This window comes from Rhipicephalus sanguineus, chromosome 10, assembly GCF_013339695.2.
Source record: "Rhipicephalus sanguineus isolate Rsan-2018 chromosome 10, BIME_Rsan_1.4, whole genome shotgun sequence".
Classification (NCBI taxonomy): domain Eukaryota; kingdom Metazoa; phylum Arthropoda; class Arachnida; order Ixodida; family Ixodidae; genus Rhipicephalus; species Rhipicephalus sanguineus.
Window position 1 is genome coordinate 76,805,314 of NC_051185.1, and position 21,400 is coordinate 76,826,713.

Here is a 21,400-nt window from a genome sequence, read left to right on the forward strand (position 1 = left end):
AGGGTCTATCCGCTTCTCGCGCTACGATCGGTAGTCAGCAATGTGTTGTCGCTTAGGAGTAGCGCGCGGCTCCGCCGAAGTGGTGCAGGGGCAGAATGCCCGTTTCCCACTCAAAAGGCCGGGGTTCGAATCGCAGCTGTAGATGGTGGCTTTTTATTCTTAGTGCCACCTTTTATAGCTGTATTCTTTCTTAAAACTACCTTCAGTTACTACGTGTTGCTTCAAAAAGTAACGCAAAATGTGAAGTAAAACAGAAAAAAATTCACATTTAGCATGTAGTTATTTGCAGCGCCACTGCCCTGGACTCAACAAAAACGTGATGTACGGCCTCCGAGATTTGTGCGAATGCGAGACTCGAAACGAGATTTCACAGTTTACGTTACTTTTTCGTAGCAATACGTAGCAACAGAAGCTGGTTTTAAGGATCAAAGGAAGACCAATACAGCTATAAAGGGTGGCATTAAGAATAAATACCCACCATCTACAGCTGAGATTCGAACCCGGGCCTTCTGAGTGGGAAGCGGGCATTGTACCCCTGCACCACTTTGGTGGAACCGCCCGCAACTCTAAAACGACGACACACTGCAGACTACCGATCGCAGCGCGACAAGCAGATTGACCCTGTTTGGGCTTCACTTTCTGTACATTGGTGCTGCGGCCGTTCCGAGCACTCCGCTGTTCTAGTGCATTCTGACCGCGCGGCATTACACGCGCTGCGTAAAACTCTACTTCACTGTGGACATCATCACTACGTAGATTCTCAGTAAAAGTTGTAATAACTGTTTGGGTTATAAGTCCCAGAAGAACGACATAATTATTAGAGGCGCCGTATTACAGGGCCGCGAAAATGTTGACAATCTGGTTTTCTTAATCGAGCACCGAGATCTAAGTACAAATTTCAACTTAGAAGCGGGCGACAAATCCTTCTACCTCCAATGTCGTACTTGACAAATTCTCACAATCTTGCGGTACTCTATTCGTGAGGCAATAAACTTCATTATTGAAGTCATCCGATGCTTGAAAAAGTCTACGGGCTTCCTTGAAATTGACTGGTGTCGCTGATATCTTGGATGTTCCAGATCTCAAGCCATGGGTGTACGTGCACGGTACGGACAAATAAAAAAAATGCTGTTTCTCTATCCTATGGTGTAATCATTTGCGAACTTACTAACTCACAGTACATGTTTTGAAGCTCCCGCATCTGCGCAGGCTCCACCTTGGATCACGTTACGTGGTGTTCTTGTGCGACCGTGACTCCATGGCGGAAGCCTTCTCTCATAATGCGTTGCTGTTAAGACCTGTGGAATTCCCACTCAGTTTGAATCCCGAAGAAAGTAAGTGCTGTTAGTTTAGTGTCAATTGTGGCAAGAAAAATATGAACGCGTCGGTTGCCCTGAAAATCCATCACTGTGTAATTAAATAACGGCGTGTCTTCACTCCTTTACTTAGCCATTCAAGCGTACACTTGAAGCCATCCCTGGAAATACAGAACACTGCTCGTAAAGTATTTGTCCTTGCGGAAGATGAAGTAGTTTTACACGAGCAATTTAAATGAAACTATTTTGAAACGCAGGCTGTGGCCACCACCCTGCGCTTTGTCTACGATGCCCTGACATTGAAGCGAATCGTATGCGTACATGTGATAAGCTACAAAGAAATCACAAATGTGTCTTTAAGGGGCCATGACACAGCCACCCACTAATTTGTCATTTTCAGCGAAAAACAGAAGGAGGCTAAATTCAAAGCAACAAACGAACACGGTTGTTCGCTGGGCAGGAGGAGACGCCTACTATGCGCGTCTATGATGTGTTTAACAGCTGTCTTTCATTCCGAGTTTTTGGTAGCCACCAGGACGCAGAAGCGAAGGTTTCTCACATGACGGGAGAAGGACACAAGGAGGGGAAGGACGTTGTAAGCTGCCGGTGCGTCTTGCCTTGCGATATAAGCAGGCAATTGCCGCGGCCGGAGGACACAACAATTATGACTCCACCATGCGCACTACAATTTCCACCATTATGTTGTTAGGCAGTGGATCATTATGGAGAATTATGACAACGGATGAGTGGCAGAGCTTCGATAGGGTTACCCCTTACATTATTCCATTCTCATTGCCGCTTATTTCGCAAGAATGCTGAGAATAAAAACGTTGCCTTCGTCATACGCAGGCACCTTTTTGCGCAGCAATGCTCTCGCCTCTAAGAGTAGTGATGCCTTGGCACAGCGCGTGATGATTTACTGGCCGTTCTGCGCTATGTGAAAGTGATACGTTCTGCCTAGGATTTTAAAGGATCCCTGACAACGAAATTTTCGTTTGTGAGTTTTTTACTGCAATTTGTAGCTTTGTGTCTGGTAATCCCTAAACTCGAGCGTAAATGCTTTGACGCATCCTTTAATGATTACTACCATCGTTAATTTGGACCATTTTTAGCGTCACTTGCTAACGCTAGCCTAAAAGCGTAAGCAAGCTAGCGCCCCACCGCGGGGGATTAGTTAAGCCTGCTAATAAGAATTCTTTAGATACACAAGAGCGTGTCCCCTCAGATAAAGGAAAGCATTCCTGGTATAAGCGGCCAGAATCATCTTCAGTGCAGTCCGATATAAGAGCGATAGGGGTGAGGAACAATGCCGACCTCCGGGTGCCAGTCATAGTATTGTGTGCGCCCCGCAAATCTTCTTTGACGTCGACAATACTGGCTTCACTCGTGGAACGCCCGACCTACGTCACACCCGTGGCGATGTCATGAGGTGCTGCCAATTGAGGTGAGCACTCACGCTTACTTTAGGACCAAGTGAAATATCTTAAAGGCAACGTTCGCCACTAATAATCGGTCTGCAGTGCTCTGGTACACAGGATACTCAAACAACACAAACATCTTTAGGTTTCAATTTTGGTGTCAGGGGTCCTTTAAAGGGTCGACCACGCCTGTCCTTTCTAGGTGACTGCGTTGGTCAACGACCCATCAGCTAGGTTTATTAGCTCACACACAAGTACCGAAAAAAGCACTCTGATTACAGCCATCCAAGTATCTTGCTACGTAGGTATTAGTATTGATGGATCCCCGTGAAAATGTTACCACTACACTGCGTACATGAGCACGCTTGATAGAGCCGATACTTAAGCATTCGAATACACTCTATTGCTGATTGACGCTGTGCCTGATACAGTACACCCAGCCTAAAATAATGAAGTTCTAAAAGTTCTCCCAAAGTGATTCTTGTATCTTACCACTGAAAGTTCTGTTTATTGTGCATTGTTGTTATCTATTCAGGTGTGATTACGCTCAACGGACCAATATGGCAAAGACACCGCCATTTCTTCGTGAAGATGTTAAAGAAGCTTGGGGCAGGCACGCCAGTTATGGAGGCCCACATACAGGTGACATTTATCCTGTGATAACTATCGAAGTTATCTGCGCATTTCCGTGAGCTCCATTTGCGCTACACTCATGTACACCCGTGCGCAAAAGTATAGGAACCACGAGAGCTCGTGCTGAATAACATGTACGCGCTGTCTGCCGGCGTGGCGCCTGTTGTCGAGAGGGCCATGTATCTTTGCCTGACGCCATTACGGTGGAATTTCTAGCCGTACTTATCCTCGTGAAATTAGCTTTGTCTAGCAGTGCTTCCTTCTCACAAGCATGATACAGCGAAACGTCTACCCCCCCTCCTCACTACCTGGCTCCAGCATTGTTTTTTTTCACGGACTATTCTCTCTCCTTTTGAATCACCCAAATTAGAACGCCCATCCTACTCCCTCCCCCCCTGCGATTTCGCAGTTTCCTTCACCTCCCCATTTGTTTGGGTTGGAGGAAAGGGTACGCAGCATATACAAACTCGTGCTAAAGAAATCAGTTGCAGCCTTGAAGACAAGCCCGCTAGTGGAAACGTCGGCTCCAGCACACACCCCCTGTTTACGAATTACGATACTGCAGTCTCTAAATGCAGACACCCGGACTCGTGGTCTTTCGACGCATTCTCCTTTTCTGCAGGATCCCGCTTTCGCTGTCTATATTTGATGTGAAGCATCTTATAGCGGAGTTCAACCGGTGGTGGTGGTGGTGGTGGTGGTGGTGGTGGTGGTGTGCGGCGTGACCACGCTTACTGCGCAAGCCCTCTTCACACACATCCTCTTCCTCTACACGCCCTCTCTACTTCCCATCTCCCATTTCCCCTTTCTCCTCCCCCTCTCCACTCCCCCTCTGAAACGCGGGCTCTACATGCTGAAACGCTGCTTCGCATCGCCTCATGGTCCCCTTTAGCGAGTGATGGTGTGATTTTTGCGTTCCTACTGTCGACCTAGAGATTTCGGTGCAGTGCCTTAGTGCGACTTAGTGTTGTAATGCTCATACATCTTCTGTTAGTGCTCGTACCTTTCTTTTTCATTAATGCGCGTTGCTAATGTATTATTTAAATTGTTATTACATACTTATGAATTATTTTTTTTGTGTATTAATACTCTTTGATTTGAATACCATTACTCTGTCTTCTGTAATTTACTGGAAGTGCTCTGAGGGAATCATCCAAAAATGAATAAGTATACTCACGCGAGGCGGCTGCATCATGAGTGCGTATGTAGTAGGCACCTTAGGAGAGTTTCGCAACGACCAGTGTCACGAGCACACACGTTCCATCCCTCACAGCACGGTTCACGTGCCCACCGAGAAGCGAACCTTGGCCAACCAATGAGAAGACGATGAGAACTACATCCGATAGCTCTATTGCGTTCGGCACTTCAAGGCAAAGCTTAAGCGTCATCCATGCTTTTTTTTTCACGTAGTTACTACTAACAAGAGGTCTGATTTTATGCGCAGAAGGAACTCTCCCACCTTCTCAGGGAGTTGAATGCTCGTAACGGTGACCCCTTGGCTCCGCATGCCGTCCTCACCGGCAGCGTGTCGAATATCATGACAATGGTGCTGGCGAGCCGACGGTTTGGGCAAGACCATCCGCAGCGGGCACGCATAAACGACTTCATCGATGTAGTAGCGGTGCACTCCAGTCAGGTTCTGGCCATAAATTTTTTCCCTTCGCTGCGATCGGTGTTCTCCTGCCTTGGGCTGGGCTCATGCGGCAGACTCCGGAAAGCATTCCTTCGGAGAACTCGCATCATTACGTAAGTAAAATGGGATATTTTGTTCGAATAGCAGAAGTGAAAGTTCAAGGCTGGAGTGATATGCAAGCAAACACGGGACTACTGATATTTGAGAGTTTGTTAAGACGAGCGTCAGACACTCTCATGAAGGAAAGAATATGACTTTTAAGGGCTCGTTTCTTAGTTAGACACAATAATAATGAGAACTAACAGACAATAATGCAAAAGAAAGTATAGGGGATGTTATTCGTTGTAATTAGGATAAAGTGCGAAGAAAGTAAAGTGGACGAAAAGATAACTTGCCTCGTTCTGGCAGTCTTGATGCCTTCAGGTAGTATGCGAGGTAATATTGGTCAGCTGCCAGCTCGTAAAAAGATCACGTGCTACGTGACGCCAACAGGGAGAAAAAGAGTGTTCCACACTCGACGCCATGGCTGCGACTGGCGCTGGCTCACACTCCTAGGTTTAATTGCACATATATACCCCACAAAGTGGACGGGAGGATGACCGCCGCCGTAGCTCAGTGGTAGAGCATCGGACGCGTTATTCGAAGGTCGCAGGTTCGGTCCCTGCCGGTGGCAAGTTATCTTTTCGTCCACTTTACTTTCTTCACACTTTATCCTAATTACAACGAATTGCACTCTTATTGTCACATCTGCGTTAAAAGCTTTTCGTCGTAACCCACGACAGGTTTCAGGATAAGGCGATGCTATTACACAGAATAGGCACATCAATTCGTTCTCTAACGTCCACTCCTTATTGTCTTAGTATTAATATTGATTGCACACTTCTTTACTTACCATTTAATTCGTAACTCCCCTGCTTATGTTTCTTTGCGCGTGTTTCATTTATTCATGTATTAGACTAATTTGCAAAGCATATGATAAAAACAATGTGACAACTTAATATACACCAGTGTAAAAGTGGCTTCACGCCTTCTCTTAACAGGTTTGATGGTAACAACATAAACGTTCCGTAAAATTCTTTGGCGACACTGTTCTAGCCACAACTTGAAACAACTTATCTGTGGGAAATGTATCAATAATAGTGCGCTACGGCGTGGCGGCAAGTCTATTTGTGCGCTAGTCTGCCACAGTGCTCGCTTCGATAGCTGGTAGTTCCAACTTGTTCAGGGAAATGTACATTCCGCTTAAAACTTCAATTCTATCACTGGTTGTGATTTCGTCTGCAAACCTGCACAATCATGCGTAACCATCCGGAAATCCACATTGCAACAAAACATTGCCAGTGCTTGTTTTCCGACTTGGGTTGATGGGAGACGTACTTCCTGACCATGTTCGTAAGGACAATACGTTTTTGACAATACGTTGTAGCCTTGCATTTTCTATGTAATATTGTGGGGAAAGTTATATCTGTATGGCGGATAGCCGTTTTGTGAAGCTGTAGTTTCGTCGCCAATATGAAGAAATGCGTCGCTTTCTGCTCGCTGCTTCTTCCTCTCTGTTTCGTTAATGTTCTATCTGGCTGTTTTATTTCTTTTCCTTTCTGCATTTCTTTTTCAATATTCCCCTCTTTTTTTTTCTTCCTGTGCTACGCTTAACTCTCTCCCCTCCTCCTTTAGCAACTCACCATCACTTCTCTCCTCCTCACGCTAACTTCCCCTTCCCACTCCCTTGCTACACTATACTATAGAAGGCTATGCTATGCTCTGTTTGCGTGCCTGGATAGCCGAGTGGTTAGGACGCTTGCCTTCGCATCGAGGATACGCGTGTTTGAATCCCGCCTTGTGAATAATTCTTTTTAGCAAAAAATTTCTCTTCATGTCTCTTCATATTTTTATTTCTCTCGCTCTCTCTTTCTTTCTCTCTCTCTCTGTACTCTTTCTCTCATCCATCAAGGTTATTACAGGCTATGCCGTAGCGATGAGTAGCGTTATTAGCCCAGTTTCTGTGGCACATACCAGTTCACAATGATGATAGTTCTTGGGCACGGCCGTACACTATACGCCAAGCTAGAAAAGCTTCGCTGTGAAAAGTATATAAAAAGCTGCATCTTACCCTTACCTAACGCTCTAAGCCGAAATTGGGCTCAGTTGGACTAACTGCAGCTGTTACACCAACGGATAAACCGTTCGTCCGACAGGGAGTAAATGCGTGACAGTGCGTGTCCTGCGCAAAGGCGCGGCAAGAAAGGGACCAAAGGGGAGGGTAACCGGGCGCCGATCACCTGCTGCAACGCTGCACTCTTCTCGACTAGCATGAAAGCGAGTGATGTCAATGTTTCAATGCCATTTCCAGCGTGAAAGAGAAGCTCTGTTACAACGAATAGAAGTTATGAGAGGCAAGTTCGACTCGCGCCGACGGCACACAGCGAGCTCGCGAGCTCGCGAGCTCGCCCGTGCTTCTTCCCCTGTCGAGCTGCCGTGCCCAAACAAGCGCACGCGTCTGAGCCCGGACACCGCGGATAACTCGCTCCAATGTGCCGAATTAGGAAGAACTGTGAGGAACATTGCCAGCGGTGAGAAAAGTAAGCTGTTCGTCAGCGGTCGCTGCCCGTCGAGTCACCGGCTACAACTTCGAAGCGGTAAGAAACACGCCATGCTACGTCGTCGGCACCAAGCCGACCGGCGCCTGGTGTGAGAGCGTCACTGGCGCAGGCGAAAGAAACGTCGCATGCAATTTTTTTCGCATAAAGTAATGCCTTCTGGAATAAAGTACAGTTCAAACTCTGCTTTTTTTCCATGCGACATCTGTTGTCAGACATCTTGCGTGAAGGCGAGCGCCGATAGGAGGCAGACGGAACCAACGTGCGGCCGGTGGCGCACAGCGAGATACTACAGACTATATTACGGATGGCTTTCAGTGCCGCCATATTGGGCTGTTAACCTTACCGTCTTGTGTCTTGAACAATTAAATGAACAGTGCTACGGTGGATCTATACATATGAAAACGGTTGGGCTCGTGCATTCGACGTTTCATGAACTTATCCATTGACGCCACGAGATACAAACGTAAGAAAACATTCGTTTAAGAGCCCAACATGGCGGCGCCCCTGTGTCTTGCGTAAAATTGTCTATGCGAGCATGGGGGAAGAACCGTGTCTGCGAACACTGTCGTCATTCTAAGTTTACCTATATCTGCATCACTCCGTCAGTACCGCGGAGAGCGGACACCTATTTTTCATTGGGGAGTAAATCTTGCGTGTAAATTTTCATCTTTGCGTAAACGACGAAAATTGCACAGGAGAATCATATTGTGATCGCCATAAGCGGTCATTTAACATATAGCCGTGCACCTCGTAAATGCGTAGAGACGCTGTCGGCAAAAAGACGGCACCGACGGGGCGCCGAACTTCTTCGTCGGCGTTCCTGCATATGTGCCCCTGCTATGTTTGTGTGTGCGTAAGTGCATCTTACGGACTTGTGCACCAGCATCGCTAAAACTGCTTTGGCCAAAACGATTAGAGTGCAAATGTATAATTGGAATTCGCTAATTGAAATGGCGGTAAACATAAGGCAGGTTGATGTCACGGGGTCGTGATGTTGACGACGGAAGCAGTCGGCACGTTCAAGATGAAGCACAAGTGGCCGAACTTGTGGCCGGGAAACGGAAAGTCAAACTACAAGCAATACACACTGTGCACTGATAGCAGCGAACAGAGCGCCGGCCATCGATTGTCTCACAAGCGGTAAAGCATGTCGGCTTTTATACGTGTGTTGTGGAAGATTCCAGCGTATCGCTGGTGGCCGCGTAATCTCTCGATGAACGTAGACTATCGCGTCCGGCGTGCAATCTTAGCGGAATGATCTAAAGCAATCGTGAAGCTTCTGAAACATCGCGCGACGGTTTGCGCGGAGCGTTGCAAACAGTCTTTGCGGGTGAAGCCCGATTACATCAAAATAACACGCGTGTCAATGCCCCTTCTGAGAAAGCATCGCCCCGATGCTTAAAGGTGAACTTGAAATTGAAAACATGCATACATTACCAATGGAAATTACGAAAGCAAGCAAAAAATGGTGTCCACAGGTTCCATAACCCGTATAGAAAGACTTCAGGCGCACCACATGCACGACCTCTGGGCGTGCCGGCGCTGCTGAGAGTTCGCCATGCCGACGGGGATAACTCTGTAGTTGTGTTAGCCGGGACGTCTAAGTACCCTGTACGGTCCGTTAAGTATCGTCGAAGAAGCTTCTCGCCAAGTCATCGTCGGCGTATTGGCGACCAGACCCAGACACGGTCGCCAGGCTGGTATTCTACGTGGCCTCGTCGAAGGTTCTAACGATGGCTGTTGGTGTTTTGCTGGCTCTGAATGCGCAGACGGGCGAGTTGTGGGGCTTCTTGGGCACGCTCCAGGTAGACGATGACGTCGCACTTTTCTTTGTCAGAGACGTTTGGCAACATGGGGTCGAGCGTCGTTGCCGGGCTGCTTCCGTAGACCAAATTGTACGGCATCCTTTGCGCCGTTTCTTGCATGGCCGTGTTGCTATGTGAAGGTCACTGTACAGAAGGATGGCATCCCACGTCTCGTGTTCGATAAGTAGAAGGACCAGAGTGGGGGCTAGTTGGTTGTGCTAGATGTTGTTAGTTGGCGCTTGTGTTGTGCACTACATGTGTGTTTTTGTGCGCCTTCCTTCGTGTTCAGACAGCGCGTCACAAGTATAAATCGTATTCGACGTCGAACTTGCATGGCTAGAATGTCGGTGATGGTCTTGTTTAGCCGCTCCGTGAGACCATTGGTCTGCGGGCGGGGGAAATGTAGCGATGGCGGCTTTCTTCTGCGGGTCGGGGCGTACTCCGAAATTGCTTATCACGTAGCCTGAGAACAAAAGCTCCTCGTATGCAAAGCGACACGTTTGTTGCTTCAGGGTGAGTCCGCAGTTCTTGATTGCTTGAAGTACAGCTTCATGGCGCCTCAGGTTTTCGGCGAAGTTTGAGGCAAACACAACGACGTCGTCTAAGTACACGTAGCAGTCCGCTACTTCAAGCCGGCCAGTACAGTATACATTACACGAAAAGTCGCAGCTGCCGAGCAAGGACCAAAAGGCATGACCTCGAACTGGAACAGGCCGTCTGGTGTTATGAAGGCTGTCTTTTATCGGTCGCTCTCGTCGACTTCGATTTGCCAATAGATGTCTTGAGGTCCATCGACGAAAGGTACTTCGCGTTGTGTAATCGATTCAGGGCGTCGTCTGCCCGGGCAAGAGGATGCACATCCTTCTTCGTTACTTTGGTCAAGCGGCGACAATCAACGCAAACACATAGAGTGCCATCCTTCTTCTTCACTAGCACAGCAGGAGACGCACACGGACTCTTGGATGGCTCGATGATGTCGTCGCGTAGCATTTCTTCGACTTCCTTCTTTACGGCCTAGCGTTCACGTATTGAAACTCTATACGGGCTTTGACGGATCGGTCGGGCACTTTTTCCTGTTATAATGCTATGTTTAGCGACTGGAGTCCTTCGGATCCTTGACGACGACGAGAAGCAGTCCCTGAAATGCAGAAGCAGGGCTTTTAGCTGGTCTTGCTTGCGCTTCGCATGGCTCGGATTGACGTCGAAATCTGGCTGGGGAACTCGATTCGTCGAAGCAGGTTCGGTAACATCAAAGAGGGCGAAGCATCACTGGCGTCCACGAATTCATCTGTGTAGGCCACCGTCCTATCAATCAGGAGGTGCTGGCACTCGTGGCTGAAGTTCGCCAGCATTACCCTTGCTTTTCCATCCCACAGCACGGCTATGCCTCTTGCAACGAAGATCTGACGGCTCAGAAGCAGCTGCTATTCGCCCTCGATGACACCTTCTAAGTGTGCCGTTTCTTCGGTGGCGACGGAAATGATGACGCTGGAGAGAGGCGGAACGGTGACCTGCTCCTATATCACAATTAGGCATGGTGACCGTTTTTCCTATCCGATCCGGCGGGATGGCATTTTTCGTGTAAAGTGTTATCGTTTAGGATCGTCGATCAATGTCTGCACCGTGCTGATTTAGGGAATCCATGCCTAGAATGACGTCCCTAGAACAACTGCAGGACCACAAAGCTCACCGGATAAACATGGCCATCAGTCGTGATTCTTGCCTTGCATATTCTATTTGGTTTTATTAAGTGGCCTCCAGCTGTCTGAATTTTGGGTCCTTCCCAAGCTGTCTTCACTTTTTTCAGCTTGAGGGCGAACGGGCCACCGTAGACGCAGTAGTCTGCTCCGTTGTCAACCAGTGCGGTGACGTTGTGGCCATCAGTAAGCACATCAAGGTCGGTGGTTCGTCGTCTTGCGTTACGGTTAAGTCATGGCGTCGGATCACGGCTACGTCCAGCTGCTGCGATGCTGCAGCATCGTGTCGTCTGCTCTTGTTTCAGCGGAGAAGTGCTCTCACGAAAGCTCTGTCTGCTAGACGGCGAGCTGACGTCGAATGATTCCCCAGTCGTCGTCGGCGGAAGATCGGTATTTCGTCGTACAGCAACCTTAGTTCTCCGGATATGGGCCAGGTGACTGGAACCGGGTTCGGCCAGTGTATCCTCGGCGTTGGGGAGAGATGTAGCGGGCGATCCGGAAGGTCCACGAGGGGTCCATTGCGCTCCTGCGAGATAGTCGGCGATGTGACGTGGCCGTTCACCTCGTTCTGGACGTGGCGCGTTGATGGCGAAGACACCCAGTACCATCTCACGGTATTGGAAGCGGCGGTAAGTGTGGCCGGCTTTCTGCACAGTGGCAGCATAGTGGGCGGTGGTCGGGGGCAAACCAAACGTCGGTCTTCCTCGGCGTGTATCGCTGGCTGGCTGGTGGACGGTATGACGTCGGTGGTGGCGGCGGTGGTGTCTGGCAGCGGAACTGCGGTGGAGTGGCGTCTTGAGGTGCATGCGGAGGGGGAGCGTTGCGTCGGGCTGCAGCAGCGTAGCTCATGGCTTGCAGTTGCGGCTGCGTTGACTCGGAGATAGCCAGGGACGGCTGGATTTCCTCTCAGACGATGTCTGCGATCGAGGCTACTTGAGGCTGGCACGACAGGAACATTCGACGAAGTTCTCGCAGACTACGGCCCTTATCGTCTCGCGCAAAGCACCGGAGCCGGCGGCTTGAACCGCTGCGTTGTCTTGGATAAGCGGCGGTTGTAAGGCAGATGCGCATTTACAACGTGCTCTCGTTTTTTGTCTTCTCGAAGATAAATTATTGGACTGGCTTGGGTCGGTCTCCATCTTCAGAGTAAAGGAAGGGCTTCGAATTTTTACTTCGACTGTTCGGTGGGCAACTTTTACGTGGGCAACTCATCAACCTCATGTAATGTTTTTTTTCCACTTCGTCACAGGCAGCTGATGAGCGAGAACGCGAGAACCTACCAGGAGGGCACAGTGCGAAACTTTTCGGATGGTTTCATTTCTGAGATGAAAAATGGACAAGAAGGAAATGAAACGTTTACACGTAAGTGCTTAAGCGTACTTAAGTGTTTAAGCGTGTTTAGTTCAGGAAGTGAGAGTTGACCTAGCAGAGTGTGATGGTAAGTCCTAAGAAAGCTATCGGTTGCATACCTGACATGAGTCCCTATGCACGAACGCTGCAAACGAACACTTGCTATTTTTGCATCAACCACATGATGTCAACGGTGTACATAGCCTTAAGTTGCCCACACATAGTGTTCAGATCATTCGGCAATTAAAATTAGAAACAAAGCAAGGAATCGCCATATAATACCGCAAGTCTGACCCATTTCGAAGCAACAGCGGTGTCATTTAACATAACTGAGGCAACTAAGTCCTACGATATGTCAAGGATTCCGAAAGAACTGGTGATCATGTTAAAACTTTTCAAAGATGCTGATGGGTGCATCGCGTGAGACCAGTATATGTAGGTATGATTTATTGTGCGACCACATGTAACGACTACTCTAGTTACCGAACATTTAGCGTAAGTACTAGTGGCGAACACTTGTTCGATGAGCGGATCTGAGAACGAGGGAGAAAGTGACGGCACACAATGAAGTCACCGTACTAGGGTCTGAATTTTATTGCTCTGCGCGGCGAAATAAATAGCCAAAAAGGCGCAGACATCACCAGATACACAGCAGTGATTGGGGCCTCGTGTCGTTTCCACCAACAAATGTTTGCTTGCCAGATATATATGAGAGTTCTTTTCTTATAATAACCACTGATACAGCACTGATGTACGTGCTTCTCTCCTTCTCGATCTGGGTGTCCACCTTTTCCTAAAACGAAGACTTGCTCAAGATACGCCTCGCATGGGCAGTCCCTGCAATGAGCCGCTAGGTGTCTACAGGATGCTGTTCTCGACGTCTGAATTAGCGGACAAGGGAACATGGCGCCTCACTGAAGACTGCTCCCATACGAAGGAGTTTGCCTATGATACACATTACGTGGCGTTGTTTGGGAATTTATTCATTTCAGCCGTGGACGTCATGTGCCCAGACGTTAGTGTCTAACCGTTGTAAAAACTTACCCGCCAAGCATGTGAACCCACCTTTCAGTAAGACAAGTTCCCCTCAAACATCGGCCAGCCTGGCTGAGGCACTTGATACCAATTCCCTTAAACCTCTCCAGGGCTCTACCTGGTGAGTGTTGCTTTCACTTACACGCTTATAGACATTGCCCTATGTTTTGCAAAAAAAAAAAAAACGCTTATTTGCAAAACATAATTGTCAACTCTTAAAGCGGCTCGCCATCACTGATCGGCTCTTGCAGATCGGGTGCAACAAACAACCGCGACAGTATCATACCAGTCCTTATCGGATGCTTGCCACGAGTGTTCGGCGGCTATCAGTTGTAAGAGAACGAGCGCTCCGTGTGCTGGCCATGCCCGTAGAGGATAACTGTAATAACAGTCATGAATGTCCCTCTAAACGCAGGTGCAGGAGAAAAATAATCAGGTCTCTAATACTAATAATACATGTTGTTTTACGCCCCCAAAATACGATGTCATTATGAGGCACGCCGTAGTGGAGGGCTCCGGAAATTTCGACAATGTGTTGTTCTCTGACGCGCGCTGACATCGCAAAGAACACGGGCCTCTGGCATTTCGCCTCCATCGAAATGCGATTGTCGCAGCCGGGATTGAACCCACGCCCCTCGGGTGAGCAGACGGGCACCGTCCGCTACACCACCGCGGCAGACGACTCTGGTGTATTGGCCGCGAGATCGAGCGGAGTCGCCGCCTGGCGGCTTCTGGCTAAACCGTGCTTGGGCGAAGGAGCGGAGCGCAATGGGAACCGACCGTCGGCGTTAGTGCGGCTTTTAGCCGCCGGGCGCCGCCACCGTAGTAGACCAGCCGCCGCGTCGTCGCTCGCGGAAACGAATGCCGTGGCTGCATTCGAAGCTGATATATGGTTCAGTTTTCGGCTGTATTCGCGTTGTTTAAAGTATAATGAAAACTTGTAAACTGGAATCATGAAGCACTTGTCGTTCTGGGCAACCATCCCATTTCGAAGGTATGTGTCTTTCGCGGCTATTTGATTGAGACGCTCGCGCGTCGTCTGCTAGCCCGATTCCAGAGAGCGCATGCCAGTGATGCGCGGAAAATTGTTTTGTCACCGTTACGTTCGCTTGAATGAGAGTCGGTTATTGACTGTCTGGAAGTTGATTTTCGAAAGCAGCATTTGCCAAGAGCTAATACTGAAAGCTTGGGCGCTTAAAGTTCCCCGATGCGTGCTACCGTCTACTGGTTTAGCACACTATACGCAAGCCATGAGTTCATGCGCTAAATAGCATGAAATGTCACTAAGCTGCTTCCAGTGACAATGTAGTACATAATGATTGTCGGTTGTTTCGCCGGTAGCGCATGTAGTGTCCATGGGCTCCGATTCTTCAACTTTGGGACCTAATGTCAGCGCTGTATGCACATGTCGGTGATCGCGAGGCAGCGTTGCTACTGGTACTACATGCATTCGTTGACTATTCGGACGCAACACGGTCACGTTTAGGGATACTTGTCATGCTTGATTCAGTTGTTATCTTGGGCTACAAACGTGAAGGGTAGTCTGCAAAGAGTGACGCTACTGCGTCCTTCGTAAGCCGCCGCTTCTTATATTGTATGAAATTCGCGTCGTAAACGACGGCTGCATATTCTAGTGTAGTTTGAAGATGTATTATGAGACCAATTATCCCGCCTAGTTACTGGAAGCCACGTCTACCGAACACCAGCGGCAGCTGGAATTTCATGGAACGACAGCCGAACAGTTAAGGCGAAAGCCTTAGATGCCTCATGAAACGCGAAAATTGACCGTCGGCGGCGTCAGCACGAGTGAGGCAAAAAATAATTACGTGATGACGTCATCATATGACGTCACAGATTACAAAATTTTGTGACATCATCGTGACGTCGTCATATTGCATCTTCGCTTGGCCAAAATGGGCCGATCACGGAGGCAGTGCATGCTTCCGCTGATGTGCAGAAAGCTTGCAGTGCCTCCGATCCTTGAGGCTGTAAGAAAGCCACGTTCGGCACAGAAATATCTCGGAGGGAGGCAGGTAATGTTGAATACATGACTGGAAGAAAAAGAAGATGGTTTTCGCCTTTCCGTCGTCTTAGATGAATGCATAAGGGACCCTGTGATATTTTTTTTCGTTATCAATAAAGGGAAATAAAAAAAAAGACAATCGTGATTTCTTTCAGTTCCATTTGCAGAGTGGAACACAACAGTATGACATACTAAGGCATTGGGGCGGTTGCAATAGACTGAAATAGAAAATAAAACACGAATACTATCAAACTCGAGTGCAATTATCGAACCGGCAGCACGGCCTGACAGTCTGCCTGCGAAATACTTACAGCGGGGATAGAAAGACACGCGAACATGCGGCATCTGCATTCATTGCTGTTTCGCATCTATTTTTAAGCGGTTATAGCCTCGATGGTTGATGAGAACACGACGTCATCTATGACACAATAAAAGACCATCTAGCATCTTTTTATTGCCACCACGGCTAGAGCGTGATGAAAACAGCGCGCCGCTATGTTCGCGTTTCTTTCCATCCCCCTGTGCCTGTGAAAGCCTGCAAGAAGCACAAATGCAATTAAACTCGGATTCATACACGAATTCGTGAGTTTAGTGATACGCGCGGCCATTCAGCGCCAGCTTCCCGTAGTCTACTTACACAGCACCACCACGCGGCAGCGGCGAGCGGACGCGGAGCGCGCGGTCGACGGCCCGAGGATAGCGTTCGCCCAGGCACTGAAAAATACCGCTCCTAGTGTGGATTGCTCCATGCGTCGTCTGCTAACCACGTTGCGTTTACATGTGCGCGTAGCCATGCAGGTCCTCAAAAAGCTGTTTGTTCCGTTGCGTTAGTGGAACTTAAACCGCTCGTACGTGTGCCTAACACGATGTAAAGAAGCATTTGGCCTTGATCGGCTGTATATGTACTGTAATAAGATCGTTGAGTGCACTTGTCGACAGTGCTGTGTGTGGTCCTCGTACACCCCACCCCGTTCACGAGAGTCATATCAGTGTAGGTGTCGCTGTGTGGTCCAAGCGCATTGCAAAGTGCACTTGGCGTTGTCCTAAAGATGAGAAGTAATAAATGTCATGTTAATATAGCCTTTTAGCGGCTCGGTGGTAAAAAGAAAAATGGCTCTCATGCACATGCGCGTTAGACTGTCGTTTAGAGGTTATACGGCGAGTTTTAGTTGTGTAGGGTCCTGGTCCCTCTGCAGAGAAATATTTCTGTCAAGTCACGTCTGACACTTCGGTACGTAAATTGTCCCCTAAACAGAACAGAAAATGGAATGACAGAAATCGCAAAACTGAGTACCCTTGCGCAATTATAACTTGTGGCGAAATATATGCAAAGACAACCGTGTACTTACCCTAGATTAAGATACGCGTTAAAGAGCCTTAATGGTCAAAATAAATCCAAACGACGCACTTTACATTTATGTCCCAGTAATTTCACGCGAAGCCACATCTTTTTCTCTTTACATTATCTTGAGCGCTTGTGGTGCGTTGTTATAGTAGATTGACCGAAGGCAGCGGACATTATTCGCATGAAAAAACGTACTTTGGTCCCGTGAAACAACCGGGCCGTTGTTCCATTACTGTCGTGCAAGTAATCAATCGAAGAAAGTTCCGTGCTGTACATTTTTGTTTGGTACTGTTAATGGAATAAAAACAAGCGTGTGCATGTTAGTCTCCGTAGCGCTAAAGCGCTGTCCGGCTTTCCTCAGTAAACCCATCAATTGTCCTGCATTTCATGGAGAACTGAATAAGGAATGCGGATGAATATTTGAGCACGCAGTGCACATATTTCTATTTGAACTCATCGTGCAGGAATATGGGCTTTCTTTTTGTTGGGGGGTATCCAGATGAACAACAAGTAAACAGTTAATTCAGTCGCACTACAGCAGTGAGTAGTAGGTGGAACACAAGCTAAGCATGAAAAAAAGAAAGAAAACGTCATCCATTGCGAAAACGCCGACTGTTGCCGAAGGCGAGCAACCCGTTCGTTGGCAGAATGCGCTTCTCTCACAAGTAATAGTAACGTTCGGCGCACATCGTGCGCCGAACGAATTCGGGTACGAAGAGCGCACACATTACCAGAATTTAAAGCGGCAGTCAACGAATTTTGCTTGCCGGAAATCGGGTCAAATCGCTCACAACGAAGTGCTGTTGTGCGCGTTTGTATACGCACCGACAACCGCCTATCCACACTAGCGCTGCGACGGTGCTGCCACCTGTAGCCCCATCTCGCGGCGAATAGGGTTTGTAGCGAATAGTGAAAATGCGAGTGCTGTTGTTTCCACAAATAACCTTTTGGGAGCTGCCTCGAAAACCAGCCACAGTAGTATCTTTTCTGCTGCAGCCGCTGCCTCAGTCCTTAATACAACTGCTCGACAGATATGTGCTCGTCCCGCGTTTCTGCCTTTCACAAATTATGTCCACCGAAAAGCCTTATGATATCCTACGAGCGTATCACTAAACCTTATTTTATGACGTTACTTACGGTAGACGTTTATCAGTACTGAACACTAGCGCTTTTCTTTCTTTTCCGACGCTGCAGGCGATATGCTCATTGGCGATGTAGGGTCCCTCATCGGCGGTGGCACTGGCACGACGCGCACTGCCCTGGAGTGGCTGATGGTGATGTCTGCCGCGCATCCAAGTCAGCAGAGTCTCGTGACAGCCGAGACGGACGCCGTTATGAAAGAGAAGGAACCCGGATCAAGGATTACGTGGAGTGATCGTCTGAAGATGCCCTACGCACAGGCGTTTATATGGGAGACGCTGCGGTGCAAACCTGTGAACCCGCTTAGCCCTATGCGATGGTAAGCTCCAGTCGCAATCCACATTTCACTTCAGTTCATGCTACACTTATTGCGAAATAAGAAGAGACGGTACGAAAATATATTCAACGATGGCTTTGGGGGCACGGCATCGATGGTTGATAAGATGCTCAGTTGCACGCATCCACTCAACAAGCTGTGTATTCCGAATTTGTATGTTCGCATAAAATCTCAAAACACTGAGGCCTAATAAGAACTTGTTGTTGGGCGAGTTGGTGAGTACTTAACATCGTGGTTTAGCGCTAAAGAAAGACAGACACATGTGTCTGTCTTTCTTTAGCGCTAAACGACGATGTTAAGTACTGAGGCCTAACTTCGTGGGAACGAAGTTAGAACATGACACGTAAAGCTGCATGGTATTTCGAAAGAATGCTAATGAAATTCAAGAGATGGCAATAATCGATGCTGTGATTATTGAATTATGAGCTAAACTGGAGTGTATGCTCACATATGTTATAACTACGACAAGACTTTGCCATCATTACTTCGAGTTGAAGATGTAGCCCTTCTGTCCGCTGAATAATTGTGTTTACTAAGCAATCGAACACAGCGCTTCGCAACATTAAGACAAAAGGCGTTATATCAATGCCTCAGACAGAATGCGTTGAATGCGGGCGTGGTCGGGGCATGAAATATAATAGCACTCATGCTGCGGCATTATAAGTTGGTGATACGAGAATGCAATATTTTTTCGGTCTTGGTATCGCCTTACCTGTCATGTACAGGTACACCGCGGAAGCTGTATGGCGTACCGAGAGCGTTGGGCACTGATATATCATTTATCTCACCTATGGACTGAAGCCTTCAAAAAGGAATTAAGAATGTACATGCTTATGAACGGTTAAGTAGTAATAGACAAGCTGTAGTTTTAAAGGCCAGTCAGCATAATGAAGCAAGACACGGCCGCGGTACTTTCAAAGTGGTTGTCGCTTTGCCCAATTCTCTGTTACCGAAATTTCCAGTAATGCTGTTGCGTTGCACGCAGTGCAAGCGATCATATCAACTTGGGCGGCTACTTTATCCCACGTGGAAGCATCGTCATCCCTGCGTTCTGGTCATTATTCAACGACCCTTCTCTCTGGAAAGACCCGGAATTGTTCTGCCCGGAACGCTTCCTTACTGACAGTGGCCATCTGGTTACAAAGCCGAAGTGGTTTATTCCATTCTCTTCCGGTAATGTGTAACAACACGCTTCAGAAAATTACATTGACACAGGTACAAATGAGATAGCCATATTATAAGTCTGCGTTAGCAATTCTTCATTTCGCAGGCATACATGTCTAGTAATATAAGTTTATGCCATAATAAAATTTTAGTAAATAAATGAATGCCCAATGAAAGCGCTCCTTGCGTGCGATGTTTGCACAAGAAGATATGATTGAATATCTGTGAAAAACGTTAATTCAGCTGACTGTGCTCATGTCCAAGAGTCACCATTAATGCTTTCTTGCAGCTGTATAGCAATGTAGAGATAGATAGATAGATAGATAGATAGATAGATAGATAGATAGATAGATAGATAGATAGATAGATAGATAGATAGATAGATAGATAGATAGATAGATAGATAGATACTGTCAAAGTTCTTTTGTTTTGTCAAGAAATGCTTCGCAATTAAAAACAATGCCTTTATTCAAGTATTTTCCACATTCGCAGTATTAAAGGCACGTCGCTTTCTACTGCAATTTTTGTGCAGGGAAACGCTCCTGTCCTGCTGAATCCGTTGCAAGCATGGTGGTGTTTGTCTACTTTACAAACATTCTGCATCAATTCACCATTGAAATTTCAACCAGTGGCGTACACCCGAACGACGAAGTCCCTGGGCTAACAGTGCGGCCCAAATCGCACGAGCTGGTCTTCAAACCTCGAGAATACTATCCAGGACATAAGATGTGATGCAAATAAGTAGTAATGTGTTCAAGAGTTCAATTAACGTTCGTATGAACAGGTAACATGATGAGGAGGAAGGTACGGTCACTGACCAAGTCAATAATGCAGTGAGAAAGGGCCACTACACAAGGACGTACAAAGAAAACAGGCAAGCACAGAGCGCTCCTTTGAACTCATATTTTATTTTAGTAACGAACTGATCAATATATACCGAGCGAGCGGCGAAGACAGAGACAATAAACGAACATCCAATGTGGCATATCTCTACTGAACTGAATGTTCATTTGTTGTTTCTGTTGCTTCCGCTCGCGCGGTATGTACTTATCGGATCGTGCGAAAACAAAATATGAGGTGAAAGTAGCGCTGCATTCTTGTCTGTTTTCTTTCTACATTTTTAAAAGTCGCGCTTACTCACTCTATCAGGCATGAAAACCAACAAGGCCGCCAACGTGTTTTTGACCAAGTCAAGGTGAAAACACAGCGATGTTTCGGGACCCGTACGTGTTCCTTGATCACCCAAAGCGAGCAAGAGCCGTAAGTCGCTTTTATCCTAAAATATCACGTGATGAGCAGATGTAGCTGCCAGGTAGATTACCATCTGTCCGGTTGATAGTGTCGCCCATCTTCTGAATAAACACCAATTCCAAAAGTCCGGTAGTCTCGCCACTGTCGTTCCCTCCTCCTCGCGCTCTCCTCACTATCACCGTCTTTCATCCTCTGCTGCGCTCCGCGAGCGCTCTCTTTCGTCTGTTCGCTGTGCCGGCTACGACGACGCCAACGCCATTCAATGCAAGAACGGGTACCTAAGAGCTACGCTCTAAAAGAACAATTACACGTTTTATGTTGGGGCAACGCCGACTGTGTTTAAAGTTTTGGCTATCCGAAGTTGTAGCAATGTAACATTCGTTACATATTGCCACAGAAACTGCCAGCGCCCGAGTGCGACGTACACCATTCTGTGCAATGCAGTCGTCGCGAACCAAGCGAAACCCCAACAGCCCCGTTGCGACAAGCGAAGCCAGCCGCATTGCACCTGCCTGGCCTGCATGCGCACGAGCTCCGACAGAGGGGCCATCGCTCGTCACTGAGGCAGAAATCAAGGATAGAGGCCAGCGCCTCGTGACATCGACAGACTCCGTGTTCATTCTCTTTCGTCCTTGTTCGATCTATCGGTTACG

At 47.8% G+C, this 21,400-nt stretch overlaps 1 protein-coding gene across 1 annotated transcript in view; it reads left to right on the forward strand.

Annotated features, from left to right (window-relative positions):
- Positions 1-20,962, forward strand: part of LOC119406751 (cytochrome P450 2J6-like) — a 43,707-nt gene extending 22,745 nt beyond the window's left edge. The window contains exons 3-9 of the mRNA XM_037673483.2: positions 1,210-1,334; positions 3,270-3,376; positions 4,812-5,113; positions 12,352-12,464; positions 18,050-18,314; positions 19,318-19,505; positions 20,029-20,962. Of these exons, the coding sequence (XP_037529411.1) occupies positions 1,210-1,334; positions 3,270-3,376; positions 4,812-5,113; positions 12,352-12,464; positions 18,050-18,314; positions 19,318-19,505; positions 20,029-20,228 (1,300 nt within the window). The 3' untranslated portion in view covers positions 20,229-20,962. The remainder of the gene's footprint in view (positions 1-1,209; positions 1,335-3,269; positions 3,377-4,811; positions 5,114-12,351; positions 12,465-18,049; positions 18,315-19,317; positions 19,506-20,028) is intronic.
- Positions 20,963-21,400: the final 438 nt, after the last annotated feature.